We start from the raw sequence: 21,153 nt of genomic DNA, 5'->3' as shown, positions 1-21,153 counted from the left end.
CCGGTTTTCACGGTTCGTGGCTCTGATGGGCTTGACCGGGCTGACGGGCCGACATGAGAATTTTTTTTCAAAATTATTTAATCATTGAAATTATTCATTATTGTTACATAAAATATTTAAAATGAATTTAAAATATATACAAATATTAATATTAATGAATAATTTCATTATTTTTAAATTTGATTAAATCATAATATATGCAATTTGATTAAAATATATATAATTTGATTAAAATATACATAATTTGGTTCAAATTTTTGCTTGGATTGGGCTAGTCTGGTTCATGGGTCGGGTTGGACCGGTTTCATGGGTCGGGTTGGACCGGTTTCATGGTCCGGCTGGATGGTTTTAGTAGTGGGCTGGGCTCAAGGAATCTGGCCCACGGCCCACCCACCAATTTGACGGTTCGAGCTGGGTTGGACCGGACTTTTTGCTGGCCTGGCCCACACGGCCCACAAAATGGGCTGGGTTGGATGGGCTGGATTGACCTGCACTGTTGGCCATCTCTAATTATAACGGATAAATCCAGCAACGTGTTAAAAATTGCCATTATATGTGTCACAATAATCACAAAAAGTATATGAGTAATGTAGAAATCAATACGTTTCAAATTGCGATGGGGGTAAACTTAAAAAGGGAGGGACGGGACTGGACTGGACTGGGAGGAACAAAGCGACTTTTTCAATGCGGATACATTGCTCGATAATTTGGAAACTATAACATTCAATAATGGAAAAGTATTTCTCTCTCTGTTGCACCAGTCCACTAGATATGGAGAAAACCCAGCTCTTAATAGAATGCCCGTCCAAAATCCAGAGAGTAAAGTCTAAAGGTATCTCATAAAAAAATTATTTATTGTCTTCAATTTGTTCTGTTGTAAATATCAAAATAGCAAAATTGATTCAACAGATGCAAATTTTTTAAGGGTTCATAATTCTCTATCTCTTGCTTTAAGATAAGCTCTTATCCTGATTATTTTTCCATTACATCTTGTTTCAACAGATGCAAATTCCTTAAGACTTCATGTTTATTCCGTGAATTTGCCACACTTCTTACTATCCGACCAATTTCTCAAGATCTTATGTGTTTTTCTTCTTAAATTAAGATAAATTTTCCCATTTATTGTTAAGCTAATAACAATTTTGTTTTGGGTAATTTTCATTGGGTTTAATATGTGCAATGCTATTACCTACTCCTCTTGAATTGGAAAAATACACAATTGAAATTTTTTATCAAATGAAAGTATAGTGATGGAAAAATGGGTCTTTTTATTACAGTAAGGAAGAAGATTTTTCTTTAATTGTGCATGAATTTGTTTCTGAATACTAGTATAAAATAAATTTGGATTATTTCTTGAAAATTATTCTCAGAAGGAAATCTAACAGGGGTGACCACAGTTTAAGGCATTTTTCCCCTACTCCTTATTATTGATGTAGTAATAATTAATCTTCATTCCCTTAAAAGTTAAAACTCTTCTTTGACCATCCTCCTGAATCACCAAAAATTCCTGATAAATCAACATTATAATTAGGCTAACTTGGAGAGAAAGCAAGTGCATTAGCTCTATAAATAGAAGAGGTTAGTGAAGGGAAGGGACATGAATTACGATGAATATTGGAGCGTTTAGTTTGGTATTTTGGAGAGAACAAGCCTCTCGAAAGCTTGTAGTTATCACTTTATTGTACTGTCTTCCAGAAAATCGTCGATCGAAGTCCAATTATTTCTTAATCTTCTTCTCTTATCTTCATAGCAACGTTAGTTCACTACACAGTATAACCTGAGAGTCTCTCAGTTTATTTCAGACGGTTGTCTTATTACATCTCAAGTATAACGTTGTTGAGAGTCAGCCTTAAGTCAAAATAGTGAACTTTGATGATTAACATGTGTGTGGATATGGACGAAGAGCTATTGTACAAATATATATTTGTTCTTGTTCTTTGAACATTGTAGAATAACTAATTTTTATGATCCTTGCATAGATGCATTGCTTCGCAAACAACACAACGGTTTCATATTTTATAATTATGTTTGTTTCTGTTAACTTTAACTGAGATTGAGTTTTATTGTATTGGATACAGGTAATCACTGATGAAGGAAAGCACCAATACTAGCACTTTCTCTTCTACACAAACTTTGATTATATGTAAGTATTCATTTTCTCCATGGGATGTAGAGTTCTGTCTTTTTATGGTAGTTGATGTCCATACTATAAGAATGTAGGTGCAGCTCTCAGCATGGTAGCTCATCCTTCCACTGTGCTCAACTCAATCCAACATGTGCATTGCACTTTGTATCAGAAGATAGAATTTTTGTATAAAAGACTGCATCTTGCAGTTTTCATTTGATTGGCTTGATATCTTCTGATTTTGATCAGTCTCATTTGCTGTGTGTGGCGGCTCATAAGCCATTTTTACATATATACAGCGGCAATTTCTAAAGAATCTAAAGGACCAGTCAGCCAATAAAACAGTGGCAGAATGCAATGGCACAGCATAAAAACAACAGCTAGCATTTGAGCTGTTTTACAAGAGTAAAAAACTAAGAAAAGGACTGCAATTAGCTAAAAATTGTGATTAGCTAAGCAAGCACATTTGACTCTGCTTCTGCAGATGATTTCTCTTTACAGAACTAGAATATGGAAACCTTGTCTCATGATTTCCAATGTTATCGTGGTCTGTTGCGAGAGATGGTGGGATCAATGATTGGGAGCAACACGACGAGTTGGATGTGCAATTTTGAGAACAATGATGGTTGTGAATACTGAAAGAGGGGGTTGTATAAAGATGTTGAAGTACTTTATATTGTTTTCTGCTTTCTCCCTCGTGGTTGTGTTGCAGTTATTAATTTTAAATTTTCTTTTTCTAGCTTCCTCGAAGTGATTGGCCTTGGTTATGAATAGTAATCAAATTTTTCCTTCATTACTCATTTTTAGAATAGGAAAGCAAGTTATATGCGTATTGGCTGTGTAGTTGTCAAATGAAAGGCACAAAGCATAGTCAAACTTCTACAAAATGAAACTTCAATGCAGTACTCTCTGAGTTTGGCACTAGAAACAACAAAGAGGAAAGAGATAGATGAAAAGAAAAAGTACACCCATGTGATATGAGAGTGAGAAAATTAGAAAGAAATCCCATAGAAATAAAAGTGAATGTCAAACTTATTTTAAAAATAAGGGTTATGATTTTTGGTTATGCTTATGCAAGTCTTTTTTAATTAGAATTTTTAAACATCATTTTTGTTATTGGGTCATATTATGTATTGTTTATGCCCATCTTGTACGATGTTATCGGTGTCATCCAACAACCACATCATATTAATTCATTCTTCCCTGAACTTTTTGAAAAGTTTGTCTGCCACCTTAGATTATTCTATTCAAAGAAAATCCTTGTATAAGCTGATCTCTATGTTCACTTAACTCATATCCTTGATACCTCAAACTCGAATGATCAGAAATTTTGGAATAATAAACAGAACAAACCACAGAAATAATGGCAGTAGCAGTTCTGTCCTGTATTGCAGAGGAAGTTCTCAAGAATTTGGGATCAAGTGCACTTGATGAAATTGCCTCAGCATGGGGTTTCAAGGCTCGGATCGAGAGCCTGAAGAACACCATCAACACCCTCAAAGATGTGCTGTTGGATGCTGAGAAGAGACAAGCTGATAGCCACGCAATTCGTGGTTGGCTTACGAGGCTTACCTCTGTTATCTATGCTGCAGATGACTTGTTTGATGAGTTCACTACAGTTGCATCGCGGAGGAAGCTCCTGGGTGGAAATAAACTAATTAAGGAGGTACATACTTTCTTCTCCTGCTCAAAGCAGATCGCATTTGCTTTTACCATTTCCAAAAAGATTAAAACAATTAGGCGAGAGCTTGATGACATAGTCAAAGATGGTACCCAGTTTGAATTTGTACACCGTTCTTATGAGGAAGGGAGAGTAATGAATAGAAGGAGAGATGATACTTATTCTTTTGTTGATGCGGAAGAAATTATTGGTAGAGATGATGATAAAAAGGCCATCTTGGACATGTTATTAGTTCAATCCACTTCTATTGAGCATGAGGTCCTCTCTGTTATCCCAATTGTGGGAATGGGAGGCCTGGGAAAGACAACTTTAGCTCAACTCATATATAATGATTCTCAAATTGAGGAGTACTTCGAGTTGAGATTATGGGTTTGTGTTTCAGATGTCTTTGATATCAAAGGAATCACAGAGAAGATCCTTATGTCGGCTACCAACACAGAACCTCTGAAATTAGAGATGGAGCAATTACAGGGTCGACTGCAGAACGAAATCAGTGATAAGAAATACTTGCTTGTTCTGGATGATGTTTGGAATGAAAAACGCGAGGAATGGCTCAAGTTGAGGGCTCTCTTGAAGATTGGTAGAATGGGGAGTAAGGTCTTGGTAACTACTCGATCAAGGGAGGTGGCAAAAATAATGGGCTCTGTACCTCTTTATGAGTTACAAGGTCTATCAGAAGAGAAGTCATGGGATCTATTTCAAAAGATGGCATATGAGCCTGGACAAGCTCAACGAAAGTCACATCTTATGGAGGTGGGGAAGGATATTGTTAAGAAGTGTGCAAATGTTCCATTAGCCATACGAACATTAGGGAGTCTCCTTTATGGCAAGGATGAAAGCAAGTGGTTATCATTGAACGATACAAGTCTTGCTAATATACCTGCAGATCAAAATGATACTATGAGCATTTTGAAGCTTAGCTATTTCCACCTCTGGTCCCCGTTGAAGAACTGTTTTGCTTATTGTGCTTTGTTTCCTAAAGATTATGAATTTGACAAGGATACATTGATCGATCTTTGGATGGCTGAAGGCTTTATTGCTCCAACAGATTTTGAAAATCGAGCTCTAGAAGAACTTGGTGAGGAGTATTTTCATATTTTGTTGCAAAGGTGCTTCTTCCAGGACATACAAAGAGATGAATGGGGGTTTATTACGAGGTGCAAAATGCATGACTTGATGCATGATCTTGCTCAAGAAGTGGCTGGATTCAACTGCAAGGTTGCAAAACTCGAAGACATAAACTTTGATAACAAAATCCATCACGTGTCCTTTGATTATTGTCTGAATTTCCAGTGGAAGATCCCGAACAGCATGCTGAATCTGAAGCTTCTGCGGACATTTCTTTTGCCAGCACAAATGAAAGACGGGTCGCCTTTCAGCAAATCGATCTGTCTACAATTAATATCAAACTTTAGAGGCTTGCGGGTACTGGATATACATAACCTTGGGATCAAAAGTCTTCCTAATTCAGTAGGTCAACTTATTCACTTAAGGTACCTTGATCTCTCTACGACACCTATCAAAAAACTCCCTGGCTCAATCACAGAACTTCACAATCTACAAACGCTGAAACTTTATGGTTGTTTGAGACTTAGAAGGCTACCTACAAATATTAGAGCACTTGCCAATCTTAGGAGCCTTGACATTGGTGAATGTCACTACTTAACTCATATGCCTCCAGGAATAGGAGAATTGACTTCTCTCCATAAGTTACCTCGCTTCACTGTTAACCTCGAGCATTGTCCAATATTCAAGGGCAAGCCCACTGCTGCTATGTTGAGTGATCTAAAGAACCTCAATGGCCTGAGAGGAGTCTTGTGGATTGACATTCGTGGAAAGGTAAAGGACCCTCATTTACAAGCAAAGGAGGCAAACATCACCAACAAACATGGGTTAACTGAGTTGCGTTTAGAATTGGGTAACCTTTTGCATAAAGATGATAGTGGCAATAATCAGGGTGAAGCCGTGCTGGAAGGCCTCAAACCACATCCAAATTTAAGGAAGCTGGAGATTTATCATTTCAGGGGTCAGAAGCTCCCAACTTGGGCAATGATGGGCAATTTGTGTGTTAATCTACCAAATTTGGTTGACATTACACTCCTACGTTGTGACGGGTGCCAGCAAGTGCCCTCTTTTGGCCAACTACCTTTCTTGAAGCGTCTTAATCTTGCATGTTTGGCAAGTGTAGAATACATGGAAATGGAAAGCGGTCTGTATGACTTTCCCTCATCATCGAAATTGACATCGACAGAGATACCGTTCTTCCGATCTCTGAAGGATCTTACTCTCATGGGTATGAGTAATTTGAAGGGATGGTGGAAAGGAGAAGAAAATGCTAATAGTGATACAAAAGAAACACTGCATGTTTCAACGGAACATCTATTATCCATGTCATTTTCTAATCTATCAAAATTGAGTGTACAGGAATGTCCAAACCTCGTGTACTTGCCAGCATGTCCTAATCTGGACGAATTGTCCCTAGTGGACGCCAACGAGACCCTCTCAGTGTCAAAGATGGCAACAGTGTCATCATCAAGGCCTAGCTCTAAGTTGAAAAGGTTGACAATCAGTAATGTGGAAGACCTTATATCCCTCCCAGCAGAGTTCCTAAAGCATCTTTCCTCACTAGACATTTGGGATGTGAAGCTGGTGAGCACTGACAGATTAGGAGAAGTCATGGCAAGTCTATCTTCTTCTTTGCGATGTTTGCAGTTCACTCATTGCAAGAGCTTAAGAAACATCTCTAAAGGCCTAGAACATCTGACTGCATTGGAGGAGTTGGTACTTTGGGATTGTGAACAGCTTGATTTTCCACTCGAGGACGACAATATGCCCTGGAAAGCCTTCAACAGTAGTCTCCGTTCTTTGCGTTTACATGTGATCTCTAAGCTGGTGTCTCTTCCTAATGGGCTTCAGTACTTGACAAGCCTCCGTTCGCTGAAGGTAACGGGCAATTATGAATTAGCAGAACTACCAGACTGGATTAGTTCTCTCCAGTCCCTTAAATATATGGAATTGGACTCTAGTGACAAATTGACGTCTCTACCAGAAGGCTTTCGCGAGCTCACCACCTTAAATCAACTACGAATTGAGGAGTGTCCAGAATTAACGAAAAGATGTCGAGGCCCAAGTGGTACGGAATGGCCCAAGATTCGGCATATTCCATTTGTTACTATTCTGGAGAGCTATCTTGATTGATTCATGGTGTATTAGTGTAGCAGCCTAGCAGCTTTCTGATTAAAATTTAGACAAAGAAACACAGCTTCTACTTAATTGTTTCTTGTTTTTGTATATGTTTTTCCCATATAATCCCTTACAGCCTTCTATGTATATGAATATAGACTACAACTACAAGAAGTTAACTGAAGTAGTTCCTTGTATGTCTGTAAAAATCAACTTTTATTGAATTTTTATCTATTCAATGAACATGAATGTCTGCTCTTAGATTTTATCCGGGCAGTTAATTATAATTCCTGTCTGTGGTCATTTAAGATTATCATGTCTACATCCTTTTTATCATATCGAGAGGCGGCTAAAGACATATGCAGGATGAGCAGTTGGGTCCCCAAAATATAAGGGTCCAATTCTATTAGTTGTCCGCCTAAAGAAAAAAAAACCTAAATCTAATTACAAACTATTCAATTTAAAGAGATTAATTTCTATTTGGTATTTTTCTTTCTCCTCCTATTTTCCCAAAAAACCCAATTAATAATTCTTTCTTCTCTTTCATTTTACCAAAAAAAAAAATTAGTCTTTATAATTTATTTTAGCACATGGTCCCTGATTTTATAAGACGACGGTCCTGATCATATCTAATCATATATTCAGGAAAGGTTTTTCCAAGTTTTTCTATAGAGTTTGTTTTACTGTTTTTCCATTGTAACTTGTACCTTCAATGTTTTCTTTTTCAAGATGTACCCTTGAACTTTATATTGCTATATTAATTATTCAACATTTTGTGTAATCAGACAACCAACTGACTTTCTGCTAACTGGAATTTTTCAAGCTGAATCCTTCCATTCTCTTATGAGCCAACTCAAATTTCAGCTGGTGGGGAATTGGTACTAGTTGTCCATATGGAATTTTGCTGATACCTTATTTATAAATTTATAATTTCTGTGTGTTGTTTTTCTGGGTTTTAAGCATATCTTTCAAATAAAGATATAAGTGACCAACTAACCATTACATACTTTACATCCCGCTTGACCAATTTCAGATGATTTATTAGTCAAATCCTCTAACATTGTTCTTTTTTTTTTTTAGAAGAAGTCTAACACTGGTTTTTAATAAAGAGAAGACTGGAAAAGTTTTAAGACCCAAACCTCTAATTTCAAAAAAATAATGGAAGAAGCTTTTCGGTGAGTAGGGATTCGAAATATTAAGGTAAAATGAAAATTAGGCTAAACTACAATGAGCCACCAATTATTTACCAAACACTCATACAAACAGCTAAAAAAACTTCCTACATTGATTGCATTTGACTTACCCTTCATATACCTCTAAAGTGTGAAGTAGTATATAATTCTAAGGTTGTTAGCATACTTAGGAGTTAGCACCCATCTGCATATATTATCTAAATCTCTAGTATTATCTTCTTAGCTTGTCATACATTGTTCAAAAGATTTGCACTATCTCATTACAGTTGTTTGTGTAATTAAAATATGAAATGGTTCCCTGCGAGCCGGAATCTGTCAAGAAAATCCCTTTCATTATCTTGACAGCCAACTTCACATCTTGTATACATATTATTGTTATTTATCTTTAGCATATTTTTCAAAGACTAATAATTAAAATCTAAAATACTTATTGTTATTTTTACCTTGAATAATCAGGTTGATTGACCTGATCAAAGCTCATCATTACAATAAGTTGCACATATGTTTCAATAATATCAGATTCTTCAATTACTAGGTGACATTTGTTACTTTTCCCAGAAAATCCTAGAGGACTAACTCGCAGAAGAGTGGAAGAAAGAGACTCAAGGAGACAATGGCAGAAGCAATTCTGTATGGTGTTGCAGTAGAAGTCCTGAAAAAAATGGGATCAATGACACTTGATAAGACTGCATCAGCTTGGGGATTCAAGGGTGAGCTCGAGAAGCTCAAGAACAGTATCTGCTCTATCAAAGATTTCCTGATGGATGCTGAGGAGAAGCAAGCTGATAGCCATGCTGTCCGCGGTTGGCTTGAGAGGCTTGCCACTGTGGTATATGCTGCAGACGACTTATTCGATCAGGTCGCTACAGTTGCATCAAGAAAGCAGCTCATGGGCAGAAACAAACTAGTTAATGAGGTACAAACTTTCTTCTCCCAGTCCAATCAGATCGCATTTGCCATCAACATTTCCAGGAAGATTAAAATAATTAGACAAGGGCTGGATGATATAGTGAATGACAGTGCCCAATTTGCCTTCATAGCCCGCCCTGTAGAGGAAAAAGGCATAGTATGCAAGAGGAGGGATCAAACCTATTCAATTGTAGATGCAGAAGAAGTTATTGGTAGAGACGGAGACAAAAATGCTATCTTAGACATGCTGCTTACCTCCTGTTCCACGAACGATGATCATGAGCATCAGCGTGAGGTGCTCCCTGTCATCACAATTGTGGGAATTGGAGGCCTGGGGAAGACAACTTTAGCTCAACTTGTATATAATGATCCTCTGGTTGAGGAGCACTTTGACTTAAGATTATGGGTGTGTGTTTCAGATGTCTTTGACATTAAGGTAATCACAGAAAATATCCTTAAGTCAATAACACTGAAAGAAACTCAAAATTTAGAGATAGAGCAGCTACAAGGTCAGCTACGGAAAGAAGTTGGTGCTGGAAATGAAATTGCTAATAAAAGATCAAAGATGGAGCAGCAGGATCAATTGCACAAAGAAGTTGGTGACAAGAAATACTTGCTTGTTCTGGATGATGTTTGGAATGAAGAACGTGAGGAGTGGCTGAAGCTTAGGGCTCTTTTAAAGGTTGGTAGAAAGGGGAGTAAGATCTTGGTAACTACTCGGTCGTTGAAGGTGGCGAAAATAATGGGAACGGTTCCTCCTTATGAGTTGCAAGGCCTATCAGATGAGAACTCATGGGAATTATTTCAAAAAATGGCATTTGAGCCTGGACAAGCTCAGCAGCAGCAACACTTAGTGGAGGTTGGAAGAGAAATTATAAAGAAGTGTGTGAACTGTCCTTTGGCCATAAGAACTTTGGGGAATCTTCTATATGGTGAGGATGAAAACAAATGGTTCTCATTAAGAAAAAGAAGTCTTGCAAAGATACCAGAGAACAAAAACGGCATTATAAAGATTCTGAAGCTTAGCTACCATCACCTCCAGTCTCCATTGAAGAATTGCTTTGCGTACTGCGCTTTGTTTCCAAAAGGCTATGAATTTGACAAGGAAACCCTGATAGATCTTTGGATTGCTGAGGGATTCATTACTCCATCTGATATTGATGGAAGTGAGAATCTAGAAGAAATTGCTGAGGAGTATTTTCTCACTTTGCTGCGAAGATGCTTCTTCCAAGACATCAAAAGAGATGAATGGGGAGCCATGAAGAGCTGCAAGATGCATGATTTGATGCATGATCTTGCTCAACAAGTCGCTGGTGTCAAGTGCAAGGTAACCAAACTCGACGGAGGAGAACTGAATGGGAAAATTTATCACTTGTCAGTAGACTACAGTTTGGATCAGCGATGGATGATCCCGAGTTGCACACCCAATTTGGAACTTCTGCGTACATTTCTTTTGCCTGAGCAGATCAAAGACGGATTGACCTTGAGCAAATCTATATGTCAACAGTTAATATTGAGGTTTGGATGCTTGAGGGTATTGGATCTTCACAACCTTGGGCTTTATAGTTTACCCAATTCAATAGGTCGATTAATTCACTTAAGGTACCTCAATCTCTCAAAGACTTGTATTGAAGAACTCCCTAAGACAATTACAAAACTTCATAATCTGCAAACACTAAAACTACATAGATGTTTGAGTCTTCGAAGGCTGCCCAAAAATATTAGGCAACTTGTTAAGCTCAGGAACCTTGATCTTGGCAAATGCGACGAACTAGATTATATGCCTTCAGGGATAGAAGAATTGACTTCCCTCGAAAAACTACCTCTATTTATAGTTAATTGCAAACATCTAGGTACTGCTAGGTTCAAAGATCTGAGGAACCTTGAAAAGCTTAGAGGAGTCTTGCACATTAAAGTTCTTAGAGAGTTAAAAGATCCATTCTTAGAAGCAAGAGAGGCAAACTTGAGGGGCAAATGTGGGCTAGTCGAGTTGTTTATAGAATTTTTAGATTTGGATGTCTATCTGGAGTCATATGCCAATAATGTTAATGGTGGTAACCATGATAAAGCTTTGCTGGAAGGTCTTACACCACATTATAATTTAAAGAAACTGGGGATTAAACATTATAGAGGTCAGTTCGTACCAAGTTGGGCGAATAACTTGTGCGTGTCTCTTCCCGGACTTGTTGAGATTGAACTTAGTTTTGGAAGATGCCAGAAAATTCCTAGTTTTAGCCAGCTACCCTCCTTGAAGCGCCTTACTCTTGTATCTCTGAAAAGTGTGAAATACATGGAGAGTGATCCTGCATCCTCAACCTCTTCACTACTGACACCGACAGAACGACTAATGTTTTTTCCATCTCTTCGAGAGCTAATCCTCATAGGAATGACCAGTTTGAAAGCATGGTGGAAAGAAGCATATCTAGGGGTGGAGCATCCTCTATTATCCATGTCATTTTCTCACCTTTCCAAATTGGATATAGGTTTCTGTCCAAACCTTGTAATCCTGCCACTTTGTCCTAATGTGGAGGAACTGATACTAGAAGGCACCAGCAGCACCCTTTCAGTGTTGGAGATGGCAACAAATACATCAACGACAACCTCACCTTCATCCTCAGGGTCTGGTTTGAAGTTGAAGAAGCTGAGAATCGATAATGTGGAAGACCAACTTTTGTTACTACCAAAACAAAGTCTGCATCACCTTGCTTCACTCTACGTCCTAGATCCCAGGCTGGAAGACACTCTCCGACTAGGGGAAATCTGCACAAGTCTGATATCACTCCGTTATTTGGAATTTTCCTTTTGTGATAGCTTGAGATGTATTTCTAAAGGGTTAGAACATTTGACTTCATTGGAGGAGTTGGTCTTTCGGCAATGTGAAAAGCTGGATTTATCCCTGCATGAAGAACAAGAAGATGAAGACATGCCATGGAAAACCTTCGAAACTAGTCTTCATTCTCTTGTGTTCCATAAGATGCCTAAACTATTGCGTCTTCCAAGTGGGCTTCAACACTTGACAAATCTTCGTTCTCTGCAGATATCAGACAATGATGAACTGATGGAAGTGCCAGAATGGATAAGTTGCTTTTCCTCACTTGGGTATATGGAATTGTATAAATGTCCCAAAATCACATCTCTGCCAAACAGCTTCAGCAAGCTCACTGCCCTAAATGAACTCCAAATTGTAGGATGTGATGGATTAACAGAAAGCTGTCGAAGTCCGAATGGTAAGTATTGGCCCAAGATTCAACATATCCCTCTAATTATAGTTCGGACGAGCTATAGCAATTAAGATGTTGGTAACTAACAATATTCTTACTCCCTGTTCTTCCTCTGTAAATCATCCCAAACTTGCAGATGGGCAGAGATCTGTTAAAAAGAGAAAATATATGATCTTTATTGTTTTTTTTCTATGTAGTATCCTCTCCAATCTTATTTTAACCTTCCAAGCATGTGAATACTACTCTCAAAAGGGAAAAAAATAATACTAGTACTATAAGATGTATTTCATATTCTAGAGGATATCATTGTATTTTTATAGGAGTGAGTTATTAATTGCTTAGATCATATATCTTTTCATTTCCTCTCTCTCACAACTCACAAGCAAGTGTAATTGCGGCACCACCAACTCCACCCCCGCGTCTTTCTTGTCAGATCCTTTGATTTCCCTAAATGCGGATTTTATTGTTTTAATTCATGAAAGTTCATTAATGGCAGTAGTTGAATGATAGTTTACATGATTAAATCTCGTTTTATTTGATATAATTAATGTTTAAGCTTATATACTCTATCCCTCAAAAGAAAAAAGCTTATATATTCCATCTACATTATATGAAAGTAGATGAATGTATGTTTCAGTAGGTGGAGTCGATAACAGTTCTTACCTTTTAGTTTATGGCAGTAGATGTATGTTGTAGGATGTTGATGAAATTAGTAAAGATGAAGATTGGAGCTCCTAGGTGATGAAAGTGTAATTGTGTAGACATTATTTTAGTTTTATTGGTTTTTTAATTTCCCGATTTGTTATAATTGAAATTAATCTTTCCTCCATTTGAAGATGTACAAAGATAGTATTATATCCCTTTAAAAAAATTAGTATTATATTACATTGTAAACGATTTTTTATAAAGTATGAATATAGGTTTTCAACATTAATTATTAAGGAATCCGTTTTGCACTTGAATATGTAAGATTAGCAGGCATTTGGATCTAGGTCCTATTTTCGGATATGTTAAATGCAGGTCAGATCTGGATCCAATTCCTAGAAATTGATTTGGATCCTGGTTTAGATCCAATCCGATGTCATGCCTACATTTCTGTTTTGTGGGTATGTTTGATTTTAATCCTTAAACATGCTAATATATCTTTCGTTAAGATAAAAAGATTGATGTTGGCCAAGAGCATAGCACCAACAGAATAATATTGTCTGCTACTAATGCCCTTTGTTAGTTTGAACAAATTTAAGATTTTGTCAAAGACAATAATAATTAGTTTATTACTCCATTGAGTTAAGATGCAGTAGCACACTAGCATCCGAACTATAAATGGCATCTAAACCTTTTCTAGGAAACCAGCTAAAGTTAATCAAAGCTACAGCAAACCCATTTGCGAAAAGGCTAACAAAGATGAATGGCTTGCCCCAGACCCAGAAAAATACAACTTCATACTACATTTGAAGATCTTAGAACTACCTGTTAAAAAAATCATCTTTAAACTGTGCTCCGGGGATATTAACGAGTACAGTAGCAAGGTTCGATGCGTCTCGCACTTATTGAGACTGAACTCTTTCGGTTTAGGGGAGCTAGCCTGCTGTCTTTCTGAGGTTCGGTTTTAAGCTGGTGTGTCCTCTTTTCAAGGGCGGTGAAAGGTGCATGAGTGATGAGTTCATGAATGGCTTCTCATTGCTCTCATGGTCGTTCAAATATATACTTCCTGCGTCTTTTTATACTTGCAACATTCGGGTCTGCACAAGAACCAAGGAGGAGAAAAAAATAGAGGGAGATAAAAAGAGAAAGCCTATGTGTAGGGAGAGAGAAAGAAATAACATATTGCTAAAAATAAATATGTTAAAAGTAATAAATTAAAAACTTCAGTTGGTGGCAATTCTAGCCTTCTAGGGGGGCACCAACTTTGCTGACGTCTCCTTCACAACTTGGGTTTATTTTCTTTTTTTTTAACACACATTATTCGACCAAATGTGCAGGAGTAATTATTGAATTCCAGCTTATCCATTGTTAATTTCCTTGAAATGATAAGATTGACCCAATCGATCGCTTGGATATTCAAATTAATTAGAGAAATTGTGAAGTTCATACACGCCTATTGTTAATTTTCCTTGAAAATCCTGAGAGAACAGAGAGAGGGGAACTAAAGAAAATGGCAGAAACAATCTTGTACGGCACTGCAGTTCAACTTGTTAGGAAACTAGGCTCACCTGCACTTGATGAGATTGCCACTATATGGGGCTTCAAGGCTCGTCTTCAGAAGCTCAAGAGCACCATCAACACCATCAAAGATGTGCTGCTGGATGCCGAGGAGAAGCAAGCTCATAACCACGCTGTTCATGGTTGGCTTCAGAGGCTCGCCACTGCTGTCTATGCTGCTGACGACTTGTTTGACGAATTCGCCACTCTTGCATCGCGGAAGCAGCTCATAGGTGGAAGCAATTTCACTAAGAAGTTACGCACTTTCTTGTCCAGAACTAATCAGATCATATTTGCCATCAACATATCCCAAAAGGTTAAAACAATTAGGCAACAGCTGGATGATATAGCCAAAGACAGTACCCAGTTTGCCTTCATAATCCGCCCTCATGAGGATGACAGGGCACCAAGAACACTTAGAGGGAGAGATCAGACCTACTCTTTTGTAGATACAGAAGTTATTGGCAGGGATGATGATAAGAAAGCCATCTTAGGCATGCTGCTTGCTTCCTCTTCTGATGATCATGATCATGATCATGAACATCAGCATGATGTGCTCCCTGTCATCTCAATTGTGGGAATTGGAGGTTTGGGGAAGACAGCTCTAGCTAGACTTGTATATAATGATTCTCAAGTTGAGAAGTACTTTGAGTTAAAATTATGGGTTTGCGTCTCAGATGTTTTCGACATTCAAGTAATCACAAAAAAGATCCTCACCTCAATAACCCTGAAATTAGGAAATCAGAATTTACAGAAAGAACAGATACATGGTGAATTGTGGAACGAAATCAATGTTAATAATAATTTAGAGATGGAAGACTTACAGAGTCAATTGCGAAACAAAGTCAATGACAAGAAATACTTGCTTGTTATGGATGATGTTTGGAATGAAGAACGTGAGGAATGGCTGAAGCTGAGGGCTCTATTGAAGATGGGCAAAGTGGGAAGTAAGATCCTAGTAACTACACGATCTCGGAAGGTGGCAAAAATAATGGGCACTGTTCCTCCTTATGAGTTACGAGGCCTTTCAGAAGCGAACTCGTGGGAGTTATTTCAAAAGATGGCGTTTGAGCCTGGACAAGCTCAACAACAACCACACCTGGCGGAGGTTGGGAGGGAAATTGTTAAGGAGAGTGCAAATGTTCCATTAGCCATAAGAACTTTGGCGAATCTCCTTTACAAGGAGGATGAAAACAAATGGTTGTCAGTCAAAAGTAGAGGCCTTGCGAAAAATCATGAAGACAAAAAAGGTGTTACAGAGATCCTCATGCTTAGTTATGATCACCTTCAGTCACCATTGAAGAAATGTTTCACTTATTGTGCTTTGTTTCCAAAAGACTATGAGTATGACAAGGAGATTTTGATGGACCTTTGGATTGCTGAGGGGTTCATTGTTTCAGTTGATCAAAGTCAGAATCTAGAAGAACTTGCTGAGGAGTATTTTCTTACTTTGTTGCAAAGGTGTTTCTTCCAGGACATAAAAAGAGATGAATGGGGGGCCATAATGAGTTGCAAAATGCACGATTTGATGCATGATCTTGCTCAACAAGTGGTTGGAGTCAAGTGCATGGTCGTGAAGCTCAGAGAAGAAGAGTTGAATGGGAGGATCTATCACTTATCTTTTGACTTTCATTTGGATGACCAATGGATGATCCAGAGATTCGCGCCAAATTTGAAGGTCATGCGTACTTTTCTTTTGCCAGCTCAACAAATCAAATATGGGTCTTCCTTCAGTAAATCAATATGTGAAAAATTAATATCGAACTCCGGATGCTTGCGGGTGTTGGATCTTCACAATCTCGGACTCAAAAGTTTGCCGAGCTCAATAGGCGGATTAATTCACTTAAGGTACCTCAACCTCTCCAAGAATTTCATTAAAGTACTCCCGGAAACAATCACAAAACTTCATAATTTGCAAACACTCTACTTGCATGGATGTTTGCATCTTACAAAGCTACCAGAAGATATTAGGCGACTTGTTAATCTCAGGAACCTCGATTTTGGTGAATGTTTTGAGTTAGACTATATGCCTTCTAGAATAGGAGAATTGACTTCCTTGCAAAAACTACCCCTTTTTATAGTCAACTACTATAAACATCAGGGTAGTGCTAGGTTGAGTGACCTGGGGAACCTTCAAAAACTGAGAGGAGCCTTACACATCAAAGTTCCGAGGGAGTTGAATGATGCAAAAACAGAAGCAAGAGCGGTGAACTTGGGTGCAAAACATGGGCTGACCAAGCTGTTCATAGAATTATTAGATCAAAAGTTATACTGGGAGTCATCAGAGCAAGATGTTAATGGCAGTAAACATGATGAAGATTTGCTGGAAGGTTTACGACCACATACTAATTTAAGAAAACTAGGTATTCAACGTTATAGGGGCCAGAAGCTCCCAAGTTGGGCAACTAACTTGCGTGATAATCTTCCTCAACTGGTTTCAATTAAACTTGAGTTTGCAAAATGCCAGGAAGTCCCTAGTTTTAGCCAACTACCCTCCTTGAAGCGCCTTATTCTTGTAAATCTAGAAAATGTTGAGTACATGGAGGGTGGTGTAGATGGCCTCACATTTTCTTCCTCCTTACTATCGTTAAAAGTAGCCTTTTTCCCATCTCTTCAAGAACTAATTCTCATGGGAATGACACGTCTTAAAGGATGGTGGAAAGGAGGATCAATTGTTGATAACGGAAGTACAGGAAAGGCATCAAATCAAATGTATCCAGTATCATTTTCTAATTTAGCAAAACTCACCATAGAAATGTGTCCCAACTTGACAATCCTCCCACTTTGTCCAAATGTGGAGGAACTGAAACTATGGGAGAGTAACAAGAGCCTTTCGATGTTAAAAATGACAGCAACTTCATCAGCCAAGTTGGGATCTGGATTGAAGTTGAAAGAGCTGACAACAGATGATGTGGAAGACAAGCTTTTACAAAGTCTACATCAGCTTTCTTCACTAACAGTCCTTGGTGATCCCAAGCTGGAGACTACTTTCAGTTTCAGACCAGCAGAAGTCAGCACAAGTATTACACCATCTCTTCGGCGTTTGGAATTTTGTCTATGTCATAGCTTAAGATCTGTCTCTAAAGGCCTGGAACACCTCACTTCATTGGAGGAATTGGTTTTTTCCAGTTGTAAAGAGCTTGATCTATCACCAGATACACAACCACAAAATGAAGATGAAGTTAACATGCCATGGAAAGCTTTCAAAACTAGTCTTCATTCTTTGCAGTTGCAATTCATGGACAAACTAGTGGCTTTTCCGAGTGGGCTTCAATACTTGACAAACCTCCACTCTCTGGACATACAATCCAATTATGAATTGCTGGAACTGCCAGGATGGATAAGCTGTTTCTCTTGTCTTAGATTTATGCAATTGTATAATTGTCCCAAATTGACCTCTCTTCCCCAAGGTTTTAGTGAGCTTGACGCCCTACATGAACTTCGAATCGTCAAATGTAATGGATTAACAGAAAGATGTCAAGCTCCCAATGGTGAAGATTGGCCCAAGATCAAGCATATCCCTCTTCTAGTTGTTCGAATGAGCTATCATAATTGAAGATGTTGAGCTCCAATTGAACACCACCAATGATACTAATCTTGCCCATGCACATATTGACAGTTATTAATTGATGCATCAAGGAAAGAAACCATGTGATGGCAAATCAGATTGCCAACTGAGACACCAACAGCGGAATGAACCCACCATAGCATCCATGACACAAAAGACTAATCATCTTGTAAATCGACAAGATTGTCAACATGATCTTAAGCAGGGGATTAGGTTAAAACCCGCCTTAACTTGGCTTGTAATTGTTCGTTTTCTATTCTTTCTAGTATTTACTTTGCGTTTTCAGGACTCATGTTTAGATGTACATAGACTACATACATTATTGTGTTCCTTTTCCAATGTTCAGCAAGAAATATAACTATGTTTCATTTGAACCTCTTGTAGAGTGATGAATTGATGATTAATGAAATCAAAAAATTTATCAATTGTTGCCATTGCTCTAGATTCTAGAAATTTGGTTGTTATAAGACTAACCTAAAAATTGTATCGCCTCTTGTGTTAAAACTGTCAAGTTTCCAAAATTTCAAGCAAGATATATCAATTGTGCTCTGACGGAATCTCTGCTGTTGCACATTAGAAACTACAACTGAAAGTACTCAAATTGAAAGTGATGAAACCTAGAGCTCAGACCTCAGAGTGCAATGCACCACAAGATGTATTCATGGTCTTTCGAAATGGTAAACCAATTACAAAAGCTCTTAGAATCTCGTCCAGAAGGACCTCATGAGCAACAAACAACTGGAGCTCAAAAGCCAAGTCCAGCTCATGTTATTGAGTAGCTCAGCATGTACTGCAAGAAACTCTCCGCTAAATCTTATTTTCTTTACTGAAATTGGTTGAAAATTTTCTTTGCGAAAATCATCATCTTTTTTGAGTTTGTAATAGACTAGCCTAGGGGGTAGGGGGTATTTTAGTAGTTGAAAGTGGCAAAACGAGAACAAGATAACCAGATATCAGTACCACACTATTTACACAGTTTTGCAATTAAAATTTTCACACAGATTTCATTACCACATTATTTCAGCAATTCTACAAGCAAAAGCTCAATTTTTTGGCAACTATATTAAAACATCAAGCTTGCGCAAGTGATAATGTGATATGACATATCATATCAATATATTGAACAAATCCAAAGAAGGCAAAACTTAATTCATATATACAAAAAAGAACTGCAACTTACATAATGAAGGCTTAAAGTCTCAGACCTCGCTCAAGATGAAGCAGCTTTAATGGCCTTTTGCAATTCATTTTCCACTTCACTCATCCTACTCTGTGACTTCTTTGATTCTCTATGCCCATTCTCTTCAACATCACTCTTTCCATTTCCACCACCTTTTTTGCTCCTCCACCTCTCAAACTCACTAGAACTGTCACTACTTGGTAATGGCATAATCTTCTTCCCAACAACTTCTCTCTCCCTTTCCTCACCTCGACCCCTCGAAGCCGGAACCTTCAACCTCATAACCTCCAAAATCTGCTTCATCTCCCTATTTTCCCTCTGTAAATCCTCCACTTCTCTTCTCATCCAGCTACACATCCCTTTCAAAAGCTCCACGTCCCCGGCTTTCGCCTCCTCAACCCTCTTCTTCTTATTATCCTCCTCTTTCCTCACCTCGTCCACCCTCTCCAATGAAATCTTATTCATCACCAACACCGGAAACTGCGGTTTCGCCTCCAAAACGCCACTCTCAGGTGGAAAACTCACCCCCCACCTAAAATTAACCACTGCCCTCTTCGTCAAAGGCACTGAAGTCCTCGCCGCAACCAAAATCCCAGACAAAATCGACGAATTCCTCTTCAAATCCCTCCACTCTAACGCCTTACCCCTCCCACCCGACCCATCCACTGGACCGTCCATAATCTCAAATTCCGACACCGACCCACTTGATAATTCCCCATTTTGTGGGCACCCATTAACTGAAATTGAGCTAGAACTGGACGAAGAAACAGATTTGAAGAGAGAGAAATTTCCGAATTGGGGTTTGATGAAGAGAGAGAAAGTTGGGGTTAGGGAATTAGGGTTGAAATTGGCAGTGAAGCTAAGAGGGGAATTTTGAGGGGAACCAAAAAGGCCGATACCAGATTTAAGAGATAGAGAAAAAGGGTAATTTGAGGGAGGAGAGATGGTAGGATGGTAGGAGAGAGAAAGAGAAGGACCAGAAGAGAAATTGGAACGGAGAGAGAAAGAGAGGTCGGAAGAATCGCCGGCAACTATTCCGGTGAGGAAGGGGAAACCGAGGATAGTGACGGGAATTTTAGCTCGTAAAAGTGGGTTGTGATGGTGAGTTTCTTCTCGAAATTTCAAGGAAAGCTTCATATCTTTAAGTTTGTGTCACTCGTTTATTCCTAATTTGGTTTCTCCTCTGAATATGGGAGTTATGGATAATGAATATGGTTGGTTGGCAAAGATTTGGGATTTACAGCAACTGAAACCTCAGAGTTGCTTGGTAGTTTGTACACTGTGCAAATTGCAATCGACGAAAGTACTAGTGCCATTTTAGTTTGGAACATAATTGCACATGTTGCAATGTCGGCTGTTGTTGGGTTAATGGGCTGCTAACGGCCCAAGACGAAGAACAAAACAAATTTCCTAAGAATACGAGGCTGGAATTGTAAAAGGATGAAAAGGTGAGAAAAAAAAGGTTATTAGGTGAGAAAAAAGAGGTTATTATGTTATTGGATGAAAATATTATTATGATAGATTAGTGATAGAAGTGCTAATTATATATATAAAAAAAAACTAAAAGTCTTTGTGGGCACCTCGTCCATTCGTCCACACTAAATTATTACAAAAATTATTAAAATAGACGGTCTAATTTTAATAAAAAAGTAGACTTAGTAACTAAATAGATTAAACTAGTCATCGAAATTAATTAAACTAGTCACTATTGGGCTAATTCTCTTTTTAGTATTGGGCTTATTATTGCCTGATTTTAATTTAAAAGTAAGCGGTCTTTTACAAGACAAATTCAAATTATTATGGACGAAAATGTCACGTGTGTCAAAAATTATACGACGAATACATAATGATCTCGATTTAGAAATAATGATGTTTTTTTAAAAACATATAT

The 21,153-nt window shown here is 38.2% G+C and overlaps 5 protein-coding genes across 10 annotated transcripts; 4 read left to right on the top strand and 1 right to left on the bottom strand.

Moving 5' to 3' along the window:
- Positions 1 to 604: 604 nt before the first annotated feature.
- LOC125497560 (putative disease resistance protein RGA3) lies at positions 605 to 7,277 on the top strand. 4 transcript variants are annotated; one of them, XM_048644821.2, is made up of 3 exons: positions 605 to 832; positions 2,079 to 2,143; positions 3,472 to 7,277. In XM_048644821.2, exon 3 carries the CDS (start codon positions 3,489 to 3,491, stop codon positions 7,002 to 7,004), a length of 3,516 nt encoding a protein of 1,171 aa, XP_048500778.1. In that variant the 5' UTR covers positions 605 to 832; positions 2,079 to 2,143; positions 3,472 to 3,488; the 3' UTR covers positions 7,005 to 7,277. The 4 variants fall into 4 exon arrangements, with proteins under 4 accessions (XP_048500778.1, XP_048500776.1, XP_048500777.1 ...); XM_048644819.2 differs by having other exon boundaries at positions 2,425 to 7,277; XM_048644820.2 differs by having other exon boundaries at positions 2,405 to 7,277.
- A 1,518-nt stretch (positions 7,278 to 8,795) lies between these two features.
- On the top strand, positions 8,796 to 12,383 carry LOC104892985 (putative disease resistance protein RGA4). The gene has a single exon (XM_048645583.1). It carries the CDS (start codon positions 8,796 to 8,798, stop codon positions 12,381 to 12,383), a length of 3,588 nt encoding a protein of 1,195 aa, XP_048501540.1.
- Positions 12,320 to 20,583, bottom strand: LOC104892939 (hypothetical protein). Of its 3 annotated transcripts, none has more exons than XM_010678964.4 (2): positions 19,263 to 20,583; positions 12,320 to 12,460 (listed from the first exon to the last, which is right to left on the bottom strand). In XM_010678964.4, exon 1 carries the CDS (start codon positions 20,397 to 20,399, stop codon positions 19,293 to 19,295), a length of 1,107 nt encoding a protein of 368 aa, XP_010677266.2. In that variant the 5' UTR covers positions 20,400 to 20,583; the 3' UTR covers positions 12,320 to 12,460; positions 19,263 to 19,292. The 3 variants fall into 3 exon arrangements, with proteins under 3 accessions (XP_010677266.2, XP_048500780.1, XP_048500779.1); XM_048644823.2 differs by lacking the exon at positions 12,320 to 12,460 and adding an exon at positions 13,573 to 14,054; XM_048644822.2 differs by lacking the exon at positions 12,320 to 12,460 and adding an exon at positions 14,349 to 14,792.
- On the top strand, positions 14,468 to 16,005 carry LOC130589401 (putative disease resistance protein RGA3). Its single transcript, XM_057394629.1, has 2 exons — positions 14,468 to 15,923; positions 15,989 to 16,005. Exons 1-2 carry the CDS (start codon positions 14,468 to 14,470, stop codon positions 16,003 to 16,005), a joined length of 1,473 nt encoding a protein of 490 aa, XP_057250612.1.
- Positions 15,959 to 18,423, top strand: LOC104892938 (putative disease resistance protein RGA1). Its single transcript, XM_010678963.4, has one exon. It carries the CDS (start codon positions 16,019 to 16,021, stop codon positions 18,068 to 18,070), a length of 2,052 nt encoding a protein of 683 aa, XP_010677265.3. The 5' UTR covers positions 15,959 to 16,018; the 3' UTR covers positions 18,071 to 18,423.
- Positions 20,584 to 21,153: the final 570 nt, after the last annotated feature.

The sequence above is a fragment of the Beta vulgaris genome, chromosome 5 (genome assembly GCF_026745355.1).
Source record: "Beta vulgaris subsp. vulgaris cultivar EL10 chromosome 5, EL10.2, whole genome shotgun sequence".
Taxonomy (NCBI): domain Eukaryota; kingdom Viridiplantae; phylum Streptophyta; class Magnoliopsida; order Caryophyllales; family Amaranthaceae; genus Beta; species Beta vulgaris.
Note: the sequence above shows the minus strand (reverse complement) of the source record. Positions and strands in the feature narration are given on the sequence as shown.